At 43.4% G+C, this 25,535-nt stretch overlaps 1 protein-coding gene across 4 annotated transcripts in view; it reads left to right on the top strand.

The window, feature by feature from the left end:
• The window catches only part of LDB2 (LIM domain binding 2), a 362,209-nt gene that overhangs the window by 211,130 nt on the left and 125,544 nt on the right, over positions 1-25,535 (top strand). For all 4 annotated transcript variants that reach the window (XM_044296920.1, XM_044296912.1, XM_044296938.1 and 1 more), the window contains exon 3: positions 23,620-23,792. In XM_044296920.1, coding sequence (XP_044152855.1) covers positions 23,620-23,792 — 173 coding nt within the window. The remainder of the gene's footprint in view (positions 1-23,619; positions 23,793-25,535) is intronic.

Raw genomic sequence — 25,535 nt, 5'->3', positions numbered from 1 at the left:
AATCAGGCGTGGACGTAGAGCTTTGTGTAGCCTACTCAGCGGCACCAGTGCCAGGGTCCCCCTTCTAGTCATATTGTGTGATAGATTACACTGCCACCACTCCAACAGAGAGTCTGTATGATTGGGAGTTGCTCTATGATTGGCCTATAGCTGATGATGCAGTTCAATTCATTCACTACCCTAGACCACCAGGGGTATAACCATCAATCTCTTCATTGAGCTGGACCACTAGGGATGCTCTCCTTAACTCCCTCATTAACCTACACCATGACTAGTGACAGAAAAATGTGACCATGTTCAAATGTTGATAAGTTAACTGCTTTTAGTGATGAGCAGCATAGGCAATATTCGTTTTCGCTATATTGTTGGCCTAATATTTGTGATCTCCAGTCATTATTTTCTTGATTATGAAAATCGGCAATGTATAATGCGCAAATTGCGCACACAATACAGTCGTGGCTCACTTTTGCTACATTTTTTAAGCTGCTAGAAGTTTCCTGAGACTGGAGAAAATGCACAATACAGTAATTCCTATCACACTACCTAACACCCTGCACTGGAACCTACCCGCTACACTATATCACTATCTAACCTACACTGACTATCTCCCCCTAACTATCTGCATTAGATATATGAGATAACTATCTAATGTAATTGAATAAGGATCCAGATGACTCAGCAAAGCACAGAGCACAGCAATGATACTGCTCTCTTTCTCTCAGAACTGCAAAAAACAGCAGAAAAAGGCTGCTGGGGAGGTTCTTATATAGTAAGGGGTAGGCAACTTTCCTATTGGTTGCTAGGGATGTTGCTAAGCTCGGACAAACACATTGCAGCCTTCTCATTGGCCCACAAGCAAGAAGGGAGGTTACTGATGAATATTCGCGATTACAAAGATATAGCACTATATTCTAGATCTTCGCGAATTCACAAACTGTCTATATTCATGATACATGATTTGCGATTAGAATATTCGCGATTAACACTAACTGCTTTATGGATTTCATAAAAGGGGCTCCTCTTTATCAGCTTTGAGAGGACAGCGCCAATGCAAAAAGCAGACCCTCCAGACCTTCTTTTGGAGATCCAGCTACAGTGGTGGAAGATAGCCTTCCAGCTGTTCATGCACAAGCATCCTCAGTTGTCCATGTCTCCCCTTGCACTCAAATATTTTGTAGAAGATCTGGGATCCATTTCAGGACATACAAATAAACTCAGTTCATCTTCCATATAGGAATATTCTTTTTGAGAAAATGGTCAGAAAATGTAAAAAAAAAACTGTGCTATCATACTTACCAACGTTTAATTTGGCAAATTCGAACAACTAAAACCCACCCGGAATGGGGTTTAACATTAGACCAGCCAACTTTTGGCCTCGGACAGCCTGAATTTGCCAGGACTTTCTCTAAAGATTAGGGATAATTTGTGAAATTCAGGATAGTTGGCAACTTTGTCCTATTGTTTAGCTAACTAAATGTGGAAAATAGGAGCAATTGGTAGCCTTGAGTGACCAATTTATAGCGTTCAGGAGAAAATGTCATCAATAGGTCTTTCTCCCAGATGACATGAGCTTTTTTTGGAACCCTCCACAGCCTTGTTTAGTCGATCATAAATTTTGTATTCAGGGTCAGACTGGCCAGAGGATCCTTTGGTGGCTCTAACAATAATGGGCCCTTTATAAAACATGGCCCCTTATAAAGCCTGTCTAACAGAGGTTGGGCCTCCAGAATCATTTCCTCTAGTGGGGCCCAAGGAAATTCCATCCGAAGCTGCTTGTATTCTTTACTTCAAGATTTGGAGCAAAAAATATGATATTCTTTAAAGAACTAAAACTACTAATATTAATTTATAGGAATGTATTGTGGTCATGTGTCGGGATTTTACATTTTTAACCAAATATCAAAAATACCTGATATTACCATTTGTATTTGACATGTGTGTGCTCACTCAATTATCTCCTTAGCAGTTTTAAAACTATATAAAAAAATTAAGAATGCATAACCGAGCACTGGTCCTTAATCACTGGGTATGGAAACATTCCTCCTGAGCTCATAACATTAATATGTCATATAATACTCTCTGGAAACCTCCTGATTGGTAGAAAAGCCTCCACAGCCCCTTCTATAAAAACTTTATCTGAGAAGGTTTCAAATCATTGGGCAGATTTATCAAAACTGGTGGTAAGACAAACCCGGCTTAGTTGCCCATAGCAACTAGAGATGAGCGAATTTTCCGAAAGTTTGATTCGGCTGCTTCACCGAACTTTGTGACGAATTACTTTTTTTGCAAGTAGCGGGTGCAATGACAGGGAGCTGTGATAGCGCCGCCCCCCGTCATTGTACCCCTCAGATGCTGTGTTCATACATGATCGTGACATCTGAGTGTAAAAACAGTGTAACAGTAACATAAAAAAACAAACAAATTTAACTTACCACCTCCATTTGCTCGTGACGGGCCGGCCGTTACCATAATGCTTGAAGATCTGGTGCGAAATCTCGCGCGGCGCGATATGACGTCATCACACCGCCGGCGTGGTGACATCATACGTCACCACGCAAGGGATTTCGGCCGAGATCTTTAATCAAGATAGCAGCAGGTGGCCCGTCGCGAGCAAATAGATTAGGTAAGTAAGAATATTTTAGTATTTTTCACTATTTCACGTTAAATCGATTCGCTAACACGAAGCATGAGGAAAATCGGATCGAATAGCACTTTGTGGGATTTGATTCGCTCATTTCTAATAGCAACCAATCAGATTTCACTTTTCATTTTTCAGAGCTCCCTTGGGAAACGAAAGGTGAAATCTGATTGGTTGTTATGGGCAACTAGGCCAGTTTTCCTTTACACCAGTTTGGATAACTCTCCCCCGTTGTGTATATGAACGATTGTTCTCACAAGAATTTTAATTATTGTTGGAACTCTTGAATCTAGCATTTTCTGTCCGTGACTTCGCTTCTATAGCGAATTCTGAAAAATCATGCGAGTGTGATATGTTGCCATCCCTTCCATGTGTGCAGCTCTCTTTACTCCCACCCTCTCTTTGCCATCTACATAACTTTCTTTATTTCCTTTTCTCCACTATAGTCTTGTTATTTATTACTTTTATATTTAAAATCCAATAAAATTCATTGGTGAAAAAGGGACAATTACCCATGGGCCCCGACCATCTGGGAGCTGCCACCAACTCCTCTCCACAAGAGTGCACAGTATATTATAGTGATGATCACACTATGATGTCAAGTTTGAAATACACCTCTACCGTGCGCCTCCTTTTTAATATGATAATGCATAACCATTATTTACTTTCAAAGACCCCCATCTCTTCTGCCCTTTTTTCTTCTCTTCCTCTTTACCCTGGTGCTATGACAATGACATTAATCTGTCTCCATGAGTGCCACCTCAAGTGGCCAGGACCTTGTCACTCCAGATGCTTGGGGCAGTGTGAGCACCTTTTGCTTCTGCTGCCTCACTTGTGCCATCTGCTATGTGCCTCGCATCATACGACCTCTTTTACTGTCTACACACCCTCCCATGTTCCTACTCCTTGCCTCCATTCCTCTACACCTGCCAATGCTGAGACCTTCCCCACTATGCCACTTCCCTCCAGGTCAAAGACATGCTCCGCTATGGCTGTTCCCCCATGTGCGGCTCTTATAACCCAATTTTTGGGAAAATAAAAAATTTAGTTTAAAAAAATTCTGATATGCATATGTAGCACAGTCAGGTTGGCAATGCAGAAGAGATGACATTCTCATACAATTTTCCCCTTACATCAGATTTTTTATTTTTAGATTTCAATAATTCTTGAGTTACCTTGGCGCACAAAAAAATATAAAAATTGAAAAGTTCATCTCTGCTCCATCTGTACATGAAGTAATCATTTGCTGGGACTGTCATGGTAATCACTGCTGGTCAATGCTCATTTTTGACCAGTCACAGTGAATGTCAGGCACAGAAAATGTGTCTACATTAAATGCATCAAATATTGTGATTTTTAAATACAATAATGGCCTGTGCCGAGGCTTCTGCTGGACACCGGGATTATTTCAGCATGAACGGCCGCGGGTTGAGCATCACGCAGGTGTCTAAATCAATGGTGGATTTTATTGCGCCAAAATAAATACAATTCTGGTGTTGTAGATCCCGTTCTCCAGTTCACTGGTGCTGTAAAACATTAGAACACATAAAAAAGAAATTAATAGCCTGGTGGGTTAATGCAAATATATATGCAAATGAAGAGAGCATGCAATTTCACATCTCTTTTCTCTTCCCTTTTCTTGGTGTTATTTCACCTTACATTCTTTTTCTGTCCATAGCTGGATTGATGGACACTTATAAGACAGACCCAATACATAGTAAATTGGTCATTCTTATCACATCAAAAAATTTTGCAAAAAAACACACATGAATAAGCCCGATAAGGATAATACTACTAATAGTATTTGCTTTATTCCTTTATATAGCGCTTACGTATTCCAAAGAGCTGTACTGTACTGATATTGTCATCAGATATTGTCACATGTCACATCTCTACTCTTGCACTACCTAAAGCTATGCGGTGACTGGAGGGCACACCCTGGTATTGGGGCTCCTGTCTCGTGTTGATTGGAGTGCCCTTAGGCCTCTTTCAGACGGGCGTTGCGAGAAAATGTGCGGGTGCGTTGCGGGAACACCCGCGATTTTTCCGTGCGAGTGCAAAACATTGTAATGGGATCGGTGTTCTGTAGATTGTATTATTTCCCCTTATAACATGGTTATAAGGGAAAATAACATGGTTATAAGGGAAAATAATAGCATTCTGAATACAGAATGCAGAGTAAAATAGCACTGGAGAGGTGAAAAAATAAATAAAAAAATAATTTAACTCACCTTAGTCCACTTGATGGCGTAGCCCGGCATCTCTTCTGTCTCCTTTGCTGAACAGGACCTGTGGTGAGCATTCATTGCAGGAACAGGACCTGTGGTGATGTCACTCTGGTCATCACATGATCCATCACCATGGTAAAAGATCATGTGATGGAACATGTGATGACCGGAGTGACGTCACCACAGGTCCTGTTCCTGCAATGAATGCTCACCACAGGTCCTGTTCAGCCTAAGGAGACAGACGAGATGCCAGGCAGCGCGATCAAGTGGACTAAGGTGAGTTAAATTATTACTTATTTATTTATTTTTAACCCCTCCAGCGCTATTTTACTATGCATTCTATAATCAGAATGCTATTATTTTCCCTTATAACCATGTTATAAGGGAAAATAATAATGATCGGGTCTCCATCCCGATCGTCTCCTAGCAACCGTGCGTGAAAATCGCACCGCATCCGCACTTGCTTGCGGATGCTTGCAATTTTCACGCAGCCCCATTCACTTCTATAGGGCCTGCGTTGTGTGAAAAATGCACAAAGAGGAGCATGCTGCGATTTTCACGCAACGCACAAGTGATGCATGAAAATAACCACTATGTGAACAGCCCCATAGAAATGAATGGGTCAGTATTCAGTGCGGGTGCAATGCGTTCAACTCACGCATCGCATCCACGCGGAATACTCGCCCGTGTGAAAGGGGCCTTAATGTTGGATGATTTGCTGGGTGCAAAGCAGGACCTCTTCATGATGGAGAGAATAATCAGGCCCGCTGTTTACAATAAAAAAACTCTCTCTTTACTGAGTTGATGATAAGGATTGTAGGACAAACAGCAGCAAAAGTTCCAACTGTCTGTCACAGTGTAATATTCTCTTAATAGCAGCGTATGGACAGCAACAATGATGGTGATTATAGTACTCCCTCTCTTTAAAGACACTTTGCAGTCTCTCAGCAGAACCACAGGCATGCAATAAGGTAACAGTTAAGTCCTTATGCAATTCCTGGACTGAGGGGTGCAGAACTGAGACACGGGTCCCCAATCCATTTGAAGGTATGGGGGAAGGTTTAGCAATATTTCTTTCCACAGCAGCCAAGCCTTTCTGCCATAAACAAGCACAATACCTTGCTGTCTGAGTCCAATGCATGGTCTAGTGTGTTGTAGAGCTTCTAAGATATCTGGTCTCCTTCTCTCAGGAGTACTTTGATAGTATGGCTGCGTTCTGGGCAGTTGTAGGGTCAAAGATTAAGGTTCTCTGAACTTGGGCCTGGTCGTGAAAGAGGTTAAACAGACATGTCTTCCTTCCAGGCTGCTTAAGACTAGACAGTAGGTGGACCTAGTCCATCTCTTGGCAACCTAACACAATTTGCCAAGTTGTTAACCATTTGTTGTCCATACTATTCCACTACGTGCACGTACATAGCAAATCTCAACATTTAACTCAAGGCATTGCAGTAACTCTGTGAATAGTAGTTAATACTATGCCGTAGTTCTTCTAACTGCAATTTCATAATTGCAGTAAATTTGTCAGTTTTTTTTAAAGTGGTTGTCCTAGTTTAAATTTTTGGTGGCAAACTGCAGTTAGACAGTTAAAATAATAAAAAGATTGATGGGGTATTCCAGTTGTTACAAATTATGTCCTGTCTGCAAGAATGGAATAACTATTAGATCAGTGGGGGTTCTACTGCTGGGAACCACGAGTATGGGGACACTGTACCCCTCGGAGCCCCCTGAAATGAATGGAGCTGCAGGTCAATCATGTGCACTGCTCCATTCATCTCTACGGGAGTTCCAGAGACAGCAAAGTACAGCTCTCTGGTACAGCCTGCCCTGCCATTTCATTCATTTTGTGTGCTCCAAGGGGCACGGGGTTCCCATTCTTGTGCTCAGTGGAGGTCCCAGTGGTAGGACCCTCACTGGTATAATAGCTATCCCCTATCCAACTTGTAACAATCGGAATACCCCTTGTAACAACGTGTAACAACTAGAACACCCCTTCAGACCGCTGAGGCCAAATGACCCTTCAATTCCTACGAGCAAAAGATCCAAATAACTTATGTCTCAGAAGAACCCTTTTAGGCGTACAGGTTTGCATAATGTAGGTACAGATGTTTTAACTGTTTGTCACCTGGACTGAAGACTGACCAGTAGGCGCCTATTATCAATATTGTAGGCAGCTTTTAACAACATGCTATTGGTATTTATAGATATGTCGTAGTGTGGCTTGTAGCCAAAGTATCGAAGAACTCCTTTCATTAAAAGTTGCAGTAGGGTGCATAAAACTTGGTAAAGTCACCAGAAAGCAGCAGAACCATTGGCGTTGTATGTTGTTTAATCCACTAAATTAATGAACATGACTTCTAGATCCATTTAAATTGTCTGTAAATTCAAACAGTTATTTTTCTCCTGAAATCCTGACTTGCTTTGGCACTTTCAATCGCGGGGATTAACTGAGCACGCTTCTATTCACTAGAACTCATCAAATTCTTCCGTTATTGCAAGATCTGCTCTCTGGCATAAAACTTTATTGATATATTAACATGCAAATTAAACCATGGTACACTAAGGTTTCCACTCAGCCCTGTTTTTCATTTAAAAACTGTATATCCCAGATTTTACTACCTGTGCTCTCCGTTTTACTGCTAAGTAGTGGCAGTACATTAAGAAACTGAAAAAAAAAAGCTATTTCAATGTTCTCAGTAAGCAGTACGCCAGAACTTCCATAAGATAACGTAAGAACGTTTGAAAGACGTTATGAGGTTCAGAAAACTTCATGTAAAATGCCCTATTAGGACATGCTGAGAAGACAAATGGAGGTTTGTGACTCATGACCCCCCTCTATTAGCAAGGCACAAAAGCAGTATAAATTGTTACTTTCACTTTTGGAGAACCAACAATGAGAATTGATTTCAATGGACAAAGACCGTCCTCCAGCCATGTTTGATTAGTTGGCACTGATTCTATCTTGGATAGTAAAAGCTGGCTGCAGGAGGTAGGAGCAAAGAACTGGTAGGTGCAATTAAAAATAACCCTAAATACAAAGTCACATAGTTGGTAAGGCTGAAAAAAATATATCCATCCAGTCCGGCCTGTTATCCTGCAAAGTTGATCCAGAGGAAGGCAAAAAAACACTTGAGGTAGAAGCAAATTTCCCTCATTTTAGGGGAAAAAAAATTCCTTCCCGACTCCAATCAGAATACTTTAACTCCCTGGATCAACAACCCCTCTCTAGTAACTATAACATGTAATATTATTACGCTCCAGAAATACATCCAAGCGCCTCTCGAACTCTTTTAGTGAGTTAACCATCACCTCCTCCTCAGGCAGAGAGTTCCCTAGTCTCACTGCTCTTACCGTAAAGAATCCTCTTCTTTCCTCCAGACGCAGAGGATGTCCCCTCGTCACAGTCACAGTCTTAGGGATAAATAGATGATGGGATAGATCTCTGTACTGACCCCTGATATATTTATACAGAGTTATTAGATCTCCCCTCAGTGATCTTTTTTCCAAAGTGAATAACCCTAATTTTGATAATCTTTCTGGGACCTATAGTCCACCAATTCCAGTTATTACTTTAGTTGCCCTACTCTGGACCCTCTCCAGCTCCGCTATGTCTGCCTTGTTCACAGGAGCCCAGAACTGTACACAGTACTTCATGTGTGGTCTGACTAGTGATTTGTAAAGTGGCAGGACTATGTTCTCATCACGGGCATCTATGCCCCTTTTGATGCAACCCATTATCTTATTGGCCTTGGCAGCAGCTGCCCGACACTGGTTTCTACAGTTAAGTTTACTATCAACTAAAATTTCTATATATTCCTATCATTTCAATCTTGTGGAACACTTCCTGTCAATAGAGTCCCTAAATATTAGAAATAACAGTCAGTCTATTACATTACTTAATGTCCTAAGGATACGGGGGTGTATGCCATCTGGAACCAGTGATGTGTCTAATCTTTTTAAGACTCCACTGCACTTCTTCCTGGGTCAGACAGGATACATTTAATGGGGAGTTTACTCGCCACTCTGCATTTCACCTATTTAATTTTCCTCTGTGAATATAGTAAAGAATAAATGATTTAATACATTTGCTTTCTCCTCATCGCACTCTATACCTCCTCCCTTATCACTCTTTAAAGGGCTAACACATTAAGTTTAACATTTTTACCATTTATATATTGAAAAACATTTTAGGGTTAGTTTTACTCTCTTTGGCAATGAGCTTCTCTATCTCCAGCTTAGCTGCCATTATCTGTCTTTTACATATTCTATTTTTTTTCTTTACAGTTTTTCAGCGCTTCTTCACTATCTTCCTGCTTTTCTAATTTAAAGTAAATGGGAGCTGAATTCAGAATAATCAAAGTAAGGCCTCATGCACACGACCGTTGTGTGCATCCGTGGCCGTTGTGCCGTTTTAAATTTTTTTCGCGGACCCATTGACTTTCAATGGGTCCGTGGAAAAATCGGAAAATGCACCACTTGGCAGCCACATCCGTGATCCGTGTTTCCTGGCCGTGAAAAAAATATGACCTGTCCTATTTTTTTCACGGCCAACGGTTCACGGACCCATTCAAGTCAATGGGTCCGTGAAAAATCACAGATGCACACAAGATTGTCATCCGTGTCCGTGATCCGTGTCCGTTTTTTCCTATCATTTCAATGGCAAACTTGACTTAGATTTTTTTTTTTCATTTTTCATGTCCGTGGATCCTCCAAAAATCAAGGAAGACCCACGGACGAAAAAACAGTCACGGATCACGGACCTACGGACCCCGTTTTTGCGGACCTTAAAAAAAACGGTCGTGTGCATGAGGCCTAAACATGTCATGCAAATGTTAACTTGTGGTGCAAAACTAAAGTATGCCTCCAGTGGAAAATGGAAACTTTAGGCTACGGCCACAATGTCAGGTTTCTTGATCTTTAGTTGAAAGTCATGATCCACTCCTGAGTTGGGGTTGCAGACCTGCATCAGGAAACCTGATCTTGTGGTCGTACCTTCATAGGGCCTTATGTAGAGAGCCTGTGTGGGGTATTTCCCTACAAAGGTCAGCCATCTGTCCTGCAGATCTCCTTTAATTCATTACAAATACGGTGGAGCTGCAGCCCAGTCACCAGTCACTGTTTCTCCAAGCCTGCTAGTCCACATTCTACTTGCCAATACTCACTGCCATCCCCACACGTTGCTTGAGCTGATTTATTATTGAGTTTAGCAGACGCTGTCTAAATCCCCATGCTGCGAGCTACCTCTAGCGTTATCATTTATCAGGATGGTTGTGTGAAGCAAAGCAGAGGATTTGAAAATTTCAAACTGTATTAGAAAAAAAAAAACTAATTTTAAACCTATTTAGAGTCAATAAAATTTAATTATACTGAAGTATACTTTCTTCCCTCGGCCACCAGCCTAAACCATATACTGTAATAAAATATATATAATTATCTTATTACCGGTATATAGTATTACATTTTAACCATGAAAACCCACCCTAGACCTCCAGAAATATTGAATATTAATTCATAACCACCATGACCAGACCACCCTGGATAAAGGATATAAATATTAAACCCTTCATTATTTAATGCTAAAAAACCTCTAGACCGCCAGGGATATTACATGAATACAATTACTAAGCTTGCACCGAAAAATGTGTAATGTAGTACAAGTTGAAAATTGGCAACCATAGTATAATCAGGGTAAAGGGGGAAGTAGGGGGAATTTGGTAATTTTCTTGTTTCTGCCATGGGTACAACTCCCATTTAATAATCCTGCATTTTTCCTGCCTGTAGAACGTTCATGTAGAACCAAGAGCAAAATGTTAGTTTTTCATGAAACACAACAGAAACCTGTTCTCCTCCTCGGTTACTTATCTGTCTATGATGTCATTGTTTCCTGCTTGTCACAGAGAATGCAAGCATTAAAAAGGAATCAGAACATCGACATAAAAAAACGTGGATTTTGATCTGTTTGGTTGATAGTCTGTTCGGAAATCCAAGTGTGGAATCTGTTAATACGTTACTTGTACTGCTGATAAAAGCTATAAGTAGCAATACACACAGATACAGCAATAAAAAATAAAATAAACATTTCAAGGCACAGACAACCGCTTTAAATTTCCATTAGTGTACAGATAAGATATACAGTAGCTAAAGTGAACACGAGATTTTAGACAATCCTGAACTGAAAAGAAAAATTTCTATGCAAATAATTTTATCTTGAAAATTGGCTTCTTAGACTCTAGATGAGAAATCATTTATTCTATAAAATAATGATAATAATTATTATTATTATTTTAATATAAAATATTACAAAAATACAAGTTTTTGTATAAATATGTCATTTAGGGCTCATGTACACAAACGTATTTTTCCGTTCCTTTTTTTTTTAAACAGCTCTGTATGCAGAACCATTCATTTCAATGGGGCTTGAAAAAAAACGGAAATGCATTCTGTGTCTGTTAGTCCCCAAGTCCATTCTGCAAAAAGAAAAATAGAACATGCCTTATTCTTGTCCGTTTTGCACAAAAAAATAAACGGATGCAACATGGACATCACACAGATGTCATCCATTTTTTTTGCGGATCCGTATTTTGTGGACCACAAAATACATACGGTCGTGTGCCTGAGCCCTAAGGCTGTCACAATTGTCCTATTTGGATACAATAAAAAAAAAGTTCAGCTAAATGTTGAGCTTGGTGGCAGTCATGGATTATCCATGCTAAGATTTCCTGGTCTACTAGGCTTTCATGCTTAAACTACAACTGGACCCATCACAGGAAATGTCTGGGACGTATAAAATGTCGCAATATAGGATGTGCCTCCAGTATGACAAGTAACCAGTGTTACCTACAGGTGAATGTTTTTTCCATGTTGTGGTTGTGTTTTTATGTTGGATTCATCAAACAGATAAAATAAAAAAAAAACAGTCTGCCATATCTATCATGGATTCTTTAAAACAAAAGAAAGAGTTTAAAAATGCGGTATCGCTGTACTGACCTGTCACAGGTCAGTTTTACCACATAAAGAACAAAGCCAATAAAACTTTTTTTTTATTCTACCCATTTAGGATTTTTTTTTCCAGCTTCCCACTACATCATACGCAATATTAAATGGCGCCATTAGAAAGTGCAATTAGTCCTGCAAATAATAAAATGTGAATGGAAAAATACAAAAGTTACAGCTCTGGGAAGGCAGGGAGTGTAAAATGAAAACGTAAAAATGGAAATTTGCAGGGTCTTGTAGGGGTTAAGCATGGGATAACCCCATTCAAAAAAGACTTGTAATCCCTTCAAAAAAGACTTGATATAATATGAGACAAAACATCAATATGCCAAGTCCGGTATATGATAAGGCTGAGTTCACATCACTGTTTAGATTTCCGTTCTTCTGATCCGTCAAAAGAAGAGAAAAAAACAAAAAACAGGATCCTATGCAACAGAATCAGTTTTTTGCAGGATCCTGTGTTTTGTTTATTAGTTTGTTCTCTTCTTCTGACGGATCAGAAGAACAGAAAGTTAAACATGTTATGAATGTAACACCCCAGAGTTGTGTTACCACTTCTGCACCTTGCTACTGTCTTTCTGTGCATTCCTATTTTGTTATGCAACTGTTATGTTCACATTTAATGTGCCTGGTTCACCAGCAGGTGAGAATAAATAAATCACTACACAGGTGCACTACAATATATGCAAATACAAGGCTAAATCCTCACCCTAGGTGTTAAAACGAGACTTTAGCCAATATATTCCGTTCAAGTACATATCGGAGCCCGCGCACGCCGTCAAGGTATCTCATTTGGCGCGCAACCTACCGCTAAACCTACCTATAGTGTGTGAACACTGTCTGATAGGTGCTAAGGTCCAACTCACAGCCAAGCTTCCACAAATCTCCAAAGTGAGATCACAAATACAATAGAAGGAGGGAGGAGGCTGTGAGCCCCACCTATAATAGGCTAGTGTGACACAGGGTACCAAGTGCACCAGAATGTTACCAAAGATAAAAAAAATCTCCATATTGTCTCTATATGTATGGAATGTGCCATTTTTTATCTTTGGTAACATTCTGGTGCACCTGGTAGCCTGTGTCACACTAGCCTTGTAGCCTTGTGCTTTCATTTGCATATATTGTAGTGCACCTTTGCAGTGATTTATTTATTCTCATAGTCTAACCCACACATTATTCCATATTGTGTAGGATTTTTTTGTGGCACATGTGGTCCGCTGCCGGCATCCTCCATTGTATGCATTATTTGCTGGGGATTGCCGTTTGCAGCAGATCACATGTGGAGGTTTTTCTCCCCCAGTTATAAACACGCTACAGTATCTGGGGTTCTGAGCATTTCGGCCACTTTATTCAGTGATTCACCAGCAGGTGGCAGGAAACATGGCAGAGCTGTATGTAGATAGAATGGAACTTACCATTCCTTTCTAATCCCCCCTTTGGAGAGAAGTGGGCGAGTCCTACTTCCTGCAGGAAGGGTGGGGCAGAAGTCCAGTTAGAGTCAGTCTAGCTTATCCCCTGATAGGGGACAGGTGTGTAGGGGCATGTCTCTGCTGGATGTGCCCATGCCAGCCAGAGCACCTTAAGCTCTGCTGGCCCTGGAGGCCAAAGCTTGAAGCCAGGAGCCAGGAGGAAAGTTCCCTGGCATAACTTAGAGTCAGACTACAGAAATAAATTGCATCATCAAGAATAAAGCAAGTATTCTATTTAAGCTTGTCAGTACAGCAGAGCCAGAGAGAAACAGATGTAGCAGAGTCGAGTTTGCCTGCCAGTTTTAATACTAAAGCCTGCTGGAACCAAGACAAAGTCTGGAAACTGTTTTGGAGAATTTCTTATGCAAAGTAAAGCTGCCATTGAAGTTCATCTCAAGGTCTGGACTCCAGTTATTCTTTTATCCCTCAATTATTCCCCCTATTTATTGCTTCGGAGCCAAGGCCTGGGGTCCAGTGGTATCCAGATAGGAGCGCCATGACACACATAAAGGGACATTTTAGGCTGCACTATACCACTCTGCATTCTTACACCTGGGACCAGCTTTAAATATATATATAGAGGGCCCTAGGGGGAGGCACCCATTGCAATTTTGGCATCATGAACAGGATTTACTTGCGTGCCTTTATACTACCAGGCCTACAGATTTGACAGACATCCCACTAAAAATTACTTCATTGCGTTTATTGCGGAGCGACAGGCGCAGGAAAGTGGGCTACGGCATCCGAGGGGTTAATATGCCATCTTTTCCAGTGATGGTATATGTTCTTCTTGCACCTCAAGAGCGGGAAAACAGTAAGACACCCAGTCCAAGCGCAGGAAAAGACAGCACTGCCCACAGGGAACTGCCCAGTGCAAATGAAGGAAGTAAGAACTCCACCCCTAAAACTCCTCCTTCCTTACCAGTTTGCATTGGCCAAGAAGAGAGCAAGATGGCGTGTCCTCTGCGGCCCAACTGGAATGAGATGATATGGGGCGATGATCCCGAAATGCAGGCTGCCATGCAAGACATCCGATTATCGCAAATACAGGGGGGAGGGGGAGAGGTCCGAGGAGTCCGCCCAGGAAGAGTGGCTCATTCATCGGCCTGAACCCGGTGGTCCCGCCAGAGATTACAGCCAGCTCCAGGACCATGTGGTAGTATAAGAAAGCCATTGAGGAATGGGTGGACCGCGTCTTAGACCATCCATGCTGAGAGATCCAGAACTGGAGCGCTGCCAGGGCACTGTCATCTGCTTTGCCGTGGAGAGAGGGAGCGGTTTCATAATGGATGACGAGAACGGTGAGGAGTTGTTTGTCGGTTGCCGTTCTGTCAAATGCCCCTACCTGCCCCAGGCCTGTCACAGCCTATATGCGGGGGATCATGTGGAATACACCCCCATGGAATCCCTCAAGGGACCGTTCGCCACCGGGGTGACCCTCCTACCTAAGCCCCTTGACCCATTCCCGGTACCTGAGTGCTGGCAGGAAGATCCAGTTGCCGCAGGCCGAGTGTGCTGTCGTCCGGAGACCGCAGAGAGGGTCCTCCGCTTTCAAGAAAAGCCACAGCCTCAGCCGGAGCTCCTGATCCCAGGTCTGCCCCCGCCACCAACTGTTCAGCTGGGATGTGTGTCCACTACTATGTTTTCCTACAGTCTGACGGTGGTAAATTACCAACTCCCGTGGAAGATGGCGTCTGCTGCAGCGAGAGCTTCTCGAGCTTCATCAACACCCCTGGAGGATTGTTTACCACAGCCCCTACAGCCAGAGATTCTCAGTCCATCTGTCCCGGCAGGAGGTTGCGGTGCTGTGAAATTGAAGGTTGCTGCTGCTATGGCCAGTGTGACCACCCGGTCACTAACAAGTCCTCCACCAGAGGTCAGTGGAGCTCCATCACAGCAGCAAGTTTAGCTTACAAGAGGCAGGAGCACCCTCTCATGTCTTTTAGTAGCAGCAGCAGTGAGGAGGACTTTAGGTACCTCCACTAAGGAGCTTCTTCCTAGGTATCCTGAAAAGATAAAAAATCATGGACTAATGGGAGCCACAGCTTGGACTACTCTTGACGGGGGAGGACGTGTTGGCCCGTTTTATGTTTTGTTGTCCCCTGTTTGTTCCTCATCCAGATGGACATGTTTGTCAAGACTCCCCCCATCTGCAGGAACACTTCAAGTTAAGCACGTCTACGCCAATTCCTTTTTTTTTCTTCCTCCCTCCTCAGGTTAAGTAGGAGCCCCCTTTGAAAAATAAAAAGGGTTCTCCTTATTATTGCTGCTATCTTATACCCATGTGGATTACCAATATTACTACCCCATGTGGATTGCAAATATTATTACCTCATATGGATTACAAAGGACTTTTGCACTACATGGTTCCCGTTTGGTGCACTTGATCCGCCAGCACTAGTGTTGATAGAGCATGCTCGGCTGAACACTCGAGTCACCCCCCCCGCACGTTTGTTGGCTGCTAAGCAGACAATAAACATGCAGGTAAGTACTGCCCTTCACTGTAATGCCGTAGCCATGTTGGTTACTGGCATTACAGTGATTGGCTGGCCAGAACGCGCCATCGGGTGCTATATATCACCCGATGACACGTATTCGGCTTAGTGTTAGTCAGGGAGAGCTGTGCTGAAGAAGGGAAAGATAGTGTAGGGAGTGAAATATTTTTTTTTTTAATTGAAAAACTTGTCAGAGACCCAAAAGTCCTTTTAAGGACTATTGTTGTGTGTGCCAGCAGCAATATATATTTTTAGCGCAACCTGCGGTGTTCCGCAGTCTGGCGCTTTTTTGAGGAGAGCGCGGCCGACCTAATTGTAATTTGCAAACTGTGCCATGCAAAACTTAGCAGGGGCGTGAACACTAGCAACCTCACCACCACCAGCATGATCCGCCACATGGCATCAAAGCACCGTAATAGGTGGGCCGAACGCCTGGACCCACAATCTGTGTCTGCGGGTCACACCACTTCCTCCTCTTCACCTGTGTTACGTGCTGACCAATTTCCTGTCGAAGGCACATGCCTCCCGCCCTGCACCTGGACCTTTGCAAGCACCATCAGCGACCACATCCACTTCCGTGTCCCAGCACAGCGTACAAATGTCCTTACCCCAGGCATTTGAACGCAAGCGCAAATACCCAGCCACCCACCCACAGGCCATAGCACTAAATGCACAAATTTCCAAATTACTGGCCCTAGAAATGTTGCCATTTAGGCTTGTGGACACTGAGGCCTTCTGCAGCCTGATGTCGGTGGCTGTCCCTCATTACGCATTCCCCAGCCGCCACAAATTTTTCACGGTGTGCTATGCCCGCCTTACACCAGCATGTGTCCCGTAACATCACCCGTGCCCTGACCAACGCAGTTACTGGGAAGGTTCACTTAACCACTGACACATGGACAAGTGCTTTTGGCCAGGGACGCTACATTTCCCTGACGGAACACTGGGTGAACGTTATGGAGGCCAAGAGCGAGTCATACCCTGGGATGGGATGTGCTACCGCCAAGGATTGCGGGCCCTAATTCCATCAGGGTTTCCGCCACCACCTACGTTTTTGGCTCCAACCCCCACTTCTCCTCCTCTGCCTCCACTTCCACCTCAGAACTATCCTCTTGCAGCACCAGTCAGCCAGTCGGTATCTGGAAGCAGTGTAGCACTGCAGTGGGGAAGCCTCACCAGGCCATGCTTAAACTGATCTGCTTAGGTGACAAACAGCACACCACCGCAGAGCTGTGGCAGGGGTTAAGGGACCAGACTGAGCTGTGGCTCTCGCCACTCAACCTAGAACCAGGCATGGTTGTGTCTAATGATGGCCGTAACTCGGCGGGGTCTTTGGATCTCGGCAAGCTCACACACATCCCATGCCTAGCCCACGTCTTAAACTTAGTGGTTCAGCGGTTTCTTCAAACCTACCCCAATTTACCTGAACTACTGGTGAAGGTGCGACGCATGTGTACCGCAAGTCATCGACAGCTTCTGCTGGTCTGTCAATGCTGCAGCAGCCCTTACCATTTCCAGCTCATCGACTGTTGTGCCACGTGAGCATGCGCTTGAACTCGACGTTTGACATGTTGGTCAGACTTTGTGAGCAGCAGAGGGCAGTAGTGGAATACCAGCAGCAACATGGTTGTCGCCTTTCTAGTCAGCTTCCGCTCTTCACAAGCGAGGAGTGGGCATGGATGTCTAACCTCTGTGAGGTTTAAGAAACTTTGAGGAATCACAGACGGTGAGCTGCGATAACACTATCTGTGTCTACTCAAACGCTCGCTGCTCACAATTAAGGCCGACGTTTTGCATATGGAAGAGGTAGAAATGGGGGAAGACATTACACTGGGTAATAGCCAGACCACCCTCAGTTCGTCTTCTCAGTGCAAATTGGAGGATGATGAGGAGGAGGAGCAGCACGAGACGGTTGCCTCCGCTACAGATGGAAGTTTACTTGTTCTTCACTCTTCTCGACCCCCGCTACAAATAGAACTTCTCATCTCTCATTCCTGTGGTGGAGAGGACGAACAAAATGGTGCAATACCAGAAGGTTCTTGTGGAAAAATTGCTCCAAATATTTCCAGCTGACAACGTTGGCGGCAGAGTACATAGTTCCTTGGGCAACCGAGGAGGGGAGACGAGGAAAACACACAGCAGTTCCAACAGAGGCAGGGCAACACCCTCCAAAGCCTGGGACAGTTTCATGACACCCTGCCAGCACCCTCACCCTGATGCATGGCCTAGAGTCACTGTCACGACAGAGGGTAGGGATGAGTGCAGCCCTAAACTCCACCCTACCTCTGTCCCTGCATACTCGCACGGCGTACAACTTGGCATCAGTCCCTCGCTTAGACACGTGTAGGGGCCTAAAAAAATAAAGAAGTACCGTAACAGAGTCAGGAAAGCCAAGGTCAAAGCCAGGAGGTCACCTAAGTACACAGAAAGCAATACAATAACGAGGTCAAAACACAATCCGGAATCAGAAGCCAAGAGATCACGTCAATTCCAGGGAGGTCACAAGGTCGAGGTCAAAAATAGAGCAGAGGTCCAAACACACACAGAAAGGCGCAATACAAAATGCTGGTGAGGGTAGCAAGACCAATCACAGGCAACCTGTGGCCAGCAGGCTGCCTGTTTAAATAACCCCTACAGGTGAGTCACGTGACGTGGCCAGCGTCACATGACTTTGATTACTCATAACACAGTTGAGTGCCGATTCATTAACATCGGCGCTCAGATCCCCTGCTGCTCGTTGTCTAGGGGACGTTGTCATGGAGAAGAGGATGCCGACCGCGTCCTCGCTCCGCTGTATGCACGGGATGCCGGCGGCGTTGCGAATGAAGAGCAAGGAGGGCCCTCACCTACAATCTTTTAGAGGGTCAGCTCATCTGTAGTCCCTCGCATGTAATGTTTTAGAGGGTCAGCTCACCAGCAGGCCCTCAACCATAATGTTTTACAGGGTCAGCTCACCAGCAGGCCCTTACCTACAATCTTTTAGAGGATCAGCTCACCAGCAGGCCCCCATTTTTTCAATGGTTAGCTAAGCAGCAGGCACTCGCCCATAATTTTTTCAATGGTCAGCTCAGCAGCAGGCACTAGCCCCTAATGTTTTAGAGAGTTAGCTCTACAGCAGACCCTTACCCCTAATTTTTTAGATGGTCAGCTCAGCAGCAGGCCCTCATCCTTAATGTTTTAGAGGGTTTCCAGCAGGCCCTTGTTCCTAATGTTTTTGAGGGTCACCAGCAGGCCAGAAATCATAATTTTTCAATGTGTATGATGCCTTTATGTGTAAAAAAGGGTGTATTGGAGTGCCGGTTCCTTGTAATTTTTGGAAGCCCTTTCACTTAGTGCATAGGCTTTATGAGTGTAGGAGTCCCACTACCTGAACAATTGTACCACAATGTGAATGAGGCCCTTCATTATGTGATATACAGGTTGTATCGGAGTGCCTCTTCCTTATAATTTTGTGGCAGCACTTGCACTTTATATACAAGTAAATATAAAGGAAAGAATGTTTCCTAACAAATTTTCCTCTAAAATCGATTTTATCTTCGGTTTTATGAGTATTATTGTCAGTCTGTAAAAGTGGCGTACTACGCGGACAACATCGTTACCAGCAGCGACCTGGGAGTCCAAGATGCATCCAGACATCCTCCCCATGCTATTCCCGAACCATTTTGGTGGTATTTCCATCAACTTCTGACCTTTTCCTAAGAACCAGACACCATCCCCTCTTCAGATTAGGGGGTGCCTGGTTTAATGCTCGGGTTCTCCCACTGACTTCCATTGTGCTTGGGTGCTAGGTAGAGCACCCAAGCATCCCAAGGTGTTTGACCCGAGCACCCAAACACCCGAACACTTTGCTGCTCGATCAACACTAGCCAGCACTAAGGAAAAATAATTTAATGTGAATTTAACCGCACTATGCTATTGCACCATATATTTTCACTGTGCTTTTACACTAACCCTTTTAAAGTTTCAGTAACGTTCAAGAATTTAGCCCATTGTATGTACTCTCTTACGGGTACCGCAATGTGATCCTATGCACTTCAAATGGACTCTGGACTTTATATTGTTAGCTATATAGTTAGCACCTTACTCTAATGCTCATATGGACTGCCTCTGAGTACGTTAATACTAATGGTTCTTATGTTACCTTGTGTTAGCTTAGAAAGCCTAGGCATTGTATTGTATTTTTGCTACACAAGGGGGACCAAGTGGTAAGTCACAAGCAGATCTAACACCGTCAAGGGTAACTCCACTGCTAAAATGTGTGTTTAGAGGGATTAACCCTTGTGGGAGTTCTGGGAGAGAACAGGCTCCTCCTCCTACTTTGGTGTGTCCTAAGGCTTAGTGCGCAGTCTTATGGATATGTATGTTTAGCTACCTGTTTAGCCATCAAGGTGACCGTGCGAAAAGCTTTTTGTAGACCTCGGTGCTAGGAAGGGATTACAGTATGAATCCACCCTTCTATTTGCGGGCGTCTCGTAGCATCGTGGAGAGATTACAGTACATGAAACCCCCACACTCCATATATGACTGTGGCAACGTCGTGGAGTATTTGAGCGCATTGTGCAGTCTTTTTGGTTCACTGGTTATTACGGAGAGGGAAAACTGTGAATAGACACCCTACTCATACGGGCAGGAACCTAGTGGTAGCCGTTGTCATGTCAGTCTATGTATGTATGTAATGAAAAATAGTCTCATGCAGCACATTAACCTTCCTTAGATACCCTTAGAGCACATTCTAAGCACAAGCTGAGGACTGATTGGTTTAAAGTAAGGGGGAATGTAACACCCCAGATTGGTGTTACCACTTTTGCACCTTGCTACTGTATTTATTTTGGTCAAATATAATTTCATCTTATGCATTTATTCCAGGTCCTCCACACTGTGATTTCCTATTTTGTTATGCAACTGTTATGTTCACATAGAATGTGCCTGGTTCACCAGCAGGTGGCAGCAAACACGGCAGAGCTGTATGTAGATAGAATGGAACTTACCATTCCATTCTAACCCCCCTCTGGAGAGAAGTGGGCGAGTCCTACTTCCTGCAGGAAGGGTGGGGCAGAAGTCTAGTTAGAGGTCAGTCTAGCTTATCCCCTGCTAGGGGACAGGTATGCAGGGGCACGGCTCTGCTGGACATGCCCACGCCAGCTAGAGCACCTTAAGCTCTGCTGGCCATGGAGGCCAAAACTTGAAGCCTCAGGAGCCAGGAGGAAAGTTCCCTGGCATAACTTAAGAGTCAGACTACAGAGAGAAAGTGCAGCATCAAGAATAAAGCAAAGATTCTATTTGAGTCTGTCAGTACAGCAGAGCCAGAGAGAAACAGATGTAGCAGGGTCGAGTTTGCCTGCCAGTTTTAATGCTAAAGCCTGCTGGGACCAAAATAAAGCCTGTAAACCGTTTTGGAGAACATTTATATAAAGTGAAGCTGCCATTGAAGTTCATCTAAAGGTCTGGACTCCAGTTAGTCTTTTATCCCGCAACTATTCTCCCTATTTATTGCTTTGGAGCCAAGGCCTGGGGTCCAGCGGTATCTAGGTAGGAGCACCGTGACACACATAAAGGGACATTTTAGGCCGTACTATATCACTCGGCATTCCTACACCTGGGACGTGTTTTATATATAGAGGTCCAAGGGGGAGGCGCCTGTTGCATGAACTCAGCCTAAACTAGTGAAAGATGCACCATTCATTCCATAGGCCGATGATAACATTCTCCTAGGGTCAGGTTTGTATGGGATTTTATGAGACAGAATACAGGTCCTTCTCAAAAAATTTGCATATTGTGATAAAGTTCATTATTTTCTGTAATGTACTGATAAACATTAGACTTTCATATATTTTAGATTCATTACACACAACTGAAGTAGTTCAAGCCTTTTATTGTTGTAATATTGATGATTTGGGCATGAAAACCCAAAATTCCTATCTAAAAAAATTTGCATATTTCATCCGACCAATAAAAGAAAAGTGTTTTTAATACAAAAAAAGTCAACCTTCAAATAATTATGTTCAGTTATGCACTCAATACTTGGTCGGGAATCCTTTTGCAGAAATGACTGCTTCAATGCGGCGTGGCATGGAGGCAATCAGCCTGTGGCACTGCTGAGGTGTTATGGAGGCCCAGGATGCTTCGATAGCGGCCTTAAGCTCATCCAGAGTGTTGGGTCTTGCGTCTCTCAACTTTCTCTTCCCAATATCCCACAGATTCTCTATGGGGTTCAGGTCAGGAGAGTTGGCAGGCCAATTGAGCACAGTAATACCATGGTCAGTAAACCATTTACCAGTGGTTTTGGCACTGTCAGCAGGTGCCAGGTCGTGCTGAAAAATGAAATCTTCATCTCCATAAAGCTTTTCAGCAGATGGAAGCATGAAGTGCTCCAAAATCTCCTGATAGCTAGCTGCATTGACCCTGCCCTTGATAAAACACAGTGGACCAACACCAGCAGCTGACATGGCACCCCAGACCATCACTGACTGTGGGTACTTGACACTGGACTTCAGGCATTTTGGCATTTCCCTCTCCCCAGTCTTCCTCCAGACTCTGGCACCTTGATTTCCGAATGACATGCAACAGTCCAGTGCTGCTTCTCTGTAGCCCAGGTCAGGCGCTTCTGCCGCTGTTTCTGGTTCAAAAGTGGCTTGACCTGGGGAATGCGGCACCTGTAGCCCATTTCCTGCACACGCCTGTACACGGTGACTCTGGATGTTTCTACTCCAGACTCAGTCCACTGCTTCCGCAGGTCCCCCAAGGTCTGGAATCGGTCCTTCTCCACAATCTTCCTCAGGGTCCGGTCACCTCTTCTCGTTGTGCAGCGTTTTCTGCCACACTTTTTCCTTCCCACAGACTTCCCACTGAGGTGCCTTGATACAGCACTCTGGGAACAGCCTATTAGTTCAGAAACTTCTTTCTGTGTCTTACCCTCTTGCTTGAGGGTGTCAATGATGGCCTTCTGGACAGCAGTCAGGTCGGCAGTCTTACCCATGATTGCGGTTTTGAGTAATGAACCAGGCTGGGAGTTTTTAAAAGCCTCAGGAATCTTTTGCAGGTGTTTAGAGTTAATTAGTTGATTCAGATGATTAAGTTAATAGCTCGTTTAGAGAACCTTTTCATGATATGCTAATTTTTTTAGATAGGAATTTTGGGTTTTCATGAGCTGTATGCCAAAATCATCAATATTAAAACAATAAAAGGCTTGAACTACTTCAGTTGTGTGTAATGAATCTAAAATATATGAAAGTCTAATGCTTATCAGTACATTACAGAAAATAATGAACTTTATCACAATATGCTAATTTTTTTAGAAGGACCTGTATACGTCATAGGGGCAGTTTAGCAAGGTGGGCTGCACCACTGAGCTCACTTGGTGGCTTTGGTTTTCAATACTGCTGCAGCATTTGGGTGAATGCCGGATTATGAAATGATATCAGGGCTCCAAGGCTTTGTCACCCTGCTTACCCAAAAAGTTGGGTGACATCCCTTGTAGGGAGACAATCGTTGGGTAGATAGGTTGTAACCCAGCTTTCCCAATAATAAGTGCACCTTTACACAATAAATAGAGGTGCTTTTATTATTTTAGAGCACACGTTGTAGGTTTGCACTGAACTGTAGCCTTCTACGACCCAAACATTTGAATGTGCAAGAATATTTTACAACATAATGAGACTGTGCAGCTAATATTCTATGTCATCTATGGCATTTTCATGCTGGAGATATACAATATTCTACTATTTTGCTTACAGGTGGCTGAGTGGATCTTGGTTTTGAAATCTCATTACTTTTTTTTTCTCTGTCTTTTACTTCCTTAGCAATTGGAAGGACTCTTATTCCTCGATACTTTAGCACAGTGTTTGAAGGGGGTGTCACTGATCTCTATTACATTCTCAAGCACTCCAAAGAATCATACCACAACTCATCCATCACCGTGGACTGTGATCAATGTACCATGGTCACTCAGCATGGGAAACCCATGTTCACCAAGGTAATAACAAGCTGATTTCTTTCCCCATCTTTAAGAGTGATTGATTTTCCATTTTCGTGTAGTAATATAACGTTGCCTCCCTGACCAAATGCACAACTTTCATTTTTCAACCAAGAAACAAACTGTTTAATATATAAATATTTGCTTTCCATTAAACAAGCAGTGGGAGGACGACCATTACTCACTATGGTCCTCATGCATAACAATGGTTCAGACAAAAAAAAAGTCAGATTGGCCCTTGGCAACCAATGAGATTGCAAAGATTTTAGGGTGATGGTTGGAAATGAAAGAAGTGGTTGGAGTGGTTGTTACAGGCAACAGTGAGTATTCTTAGATCATCCCATGGGGGAGTTTTAGCAAAATCAGTGCAAAGGAAAAGAGAAGGCACCCATAGCAACCTATCAAATTCTGGTTCTTATTTTTGGAGACCCTCTGGAAAACGAAAGCAGCAGCCTGGATGCACCCAAATCCTTTGCACTAGTTTTACTAAATCTCCATAAATGTCTACAAGCACTTCGCCATCTCTAGTAGTCCCGTACACTTGAATAGAGTGGCAGCGCACATGCCTGACTGCCACTCCGTTCAAATGTAGAAACACAAGGCCACTGTTTTCATGATAAGCAGGGGCCCTACAGTTGGGCCACCATCAATCAGACACTTATGGCCTATCTTATAGATAGGGGATAAGTGTTTGTAATGGGATGACCCCTTTAAAGTTTATCGCTCACTGCATTGCTATTTTCACCTCCTATTTAGGATATTAATTGTTGGTAATTTTCCCTTCAGTAGTTAAGGAGGTATGAGATATCTCCTTGCTAGTAATGGCTGTATTTCAGACTGCATAGCAGCTAGAGATATGAGCAAAGGTCTTGTTTTAAAGCAGCCATCTGCAGATCTCACTCTCAACCTGTCCTGCTCTATCTCTGGCTGTATTGTGATTATGGTCTTGTTTTAAAGCTTAGATTCTTAGGAAAACCGTACCAAAGTTCATAAAACAAGACATGGCAAACATCTTTAACTGCTGTAAAGGCTGAGATAGAGTTGGCTCAACCCCCCTCCCTTCAGTCAGCTGTAATATCAGCTAAGGCTACTTTCACACCTGCGTTCGTTGCAAGCAGCGTTTTGGTGTCCGCCTCCAGAGCGGAATGGAGGCGCAACGGAGCCAAACTGATGCAATCTGAACAGATCCTTATCTATTCAGAATGCATTGGGGCAAATCTGATCCGTTCTGGGCCACTTGTGAGAGCCCTGAAACGGATCTCACAGGCGGACCCAAAAACGCCAGTGTGAAAGAAGCCTAACCTTGGAGGAGTATGAGGACAGTGAGTAACCTGTTGACAGTCTGCAGAGAGAGGTATAGATACTGTGTAACTGTATGTAAACCCAGGGGCTTATATCATGGAATTATGTGCATGTTAATAATCCTCCCATAAATCAAAACCATACTTGCTTCCTCATTGTTACATATGGTTGGACTTTTTCCAGGATAAGTTACATGCATTTTGTGTCACATACAGGTATTATGTCATATATTTATGTACAACATAGCAGACATATTCTGTGACTCTGTCTAATGGAATATTTCAATTTTATTTATTTTTTGCCATGCCTATAACTGGATGTGTTGGTTTTCTTAGCCTCTTGCCATTTGTGCTGTCTGTTGAGAGCTGAGCATTTAGCTCATTCACTATATAAAAGAAACATTCTACAACATTCTAATATACTTTGGGGGTTATTTACTAA

Source organism: Bufo gargarizans, chromosome 1 (genome assembly GCF_014858855.1).
Source record: "Bufo gargarizans isolate SCDJY-AF-19 chromosome 1, ASM1485885v1, whole genome shotgun sequence".
Lineage (NCBI taxonomy): Eukaryota > Metazoa > Chordata > Amphibia > Anura > Bufonidae > Bufo > Bufo gargarizans.
Note: the sequence above shows the minus strand (reverse complement) of the source record. Positions and strands in the feature narration are given on the sequence as shown.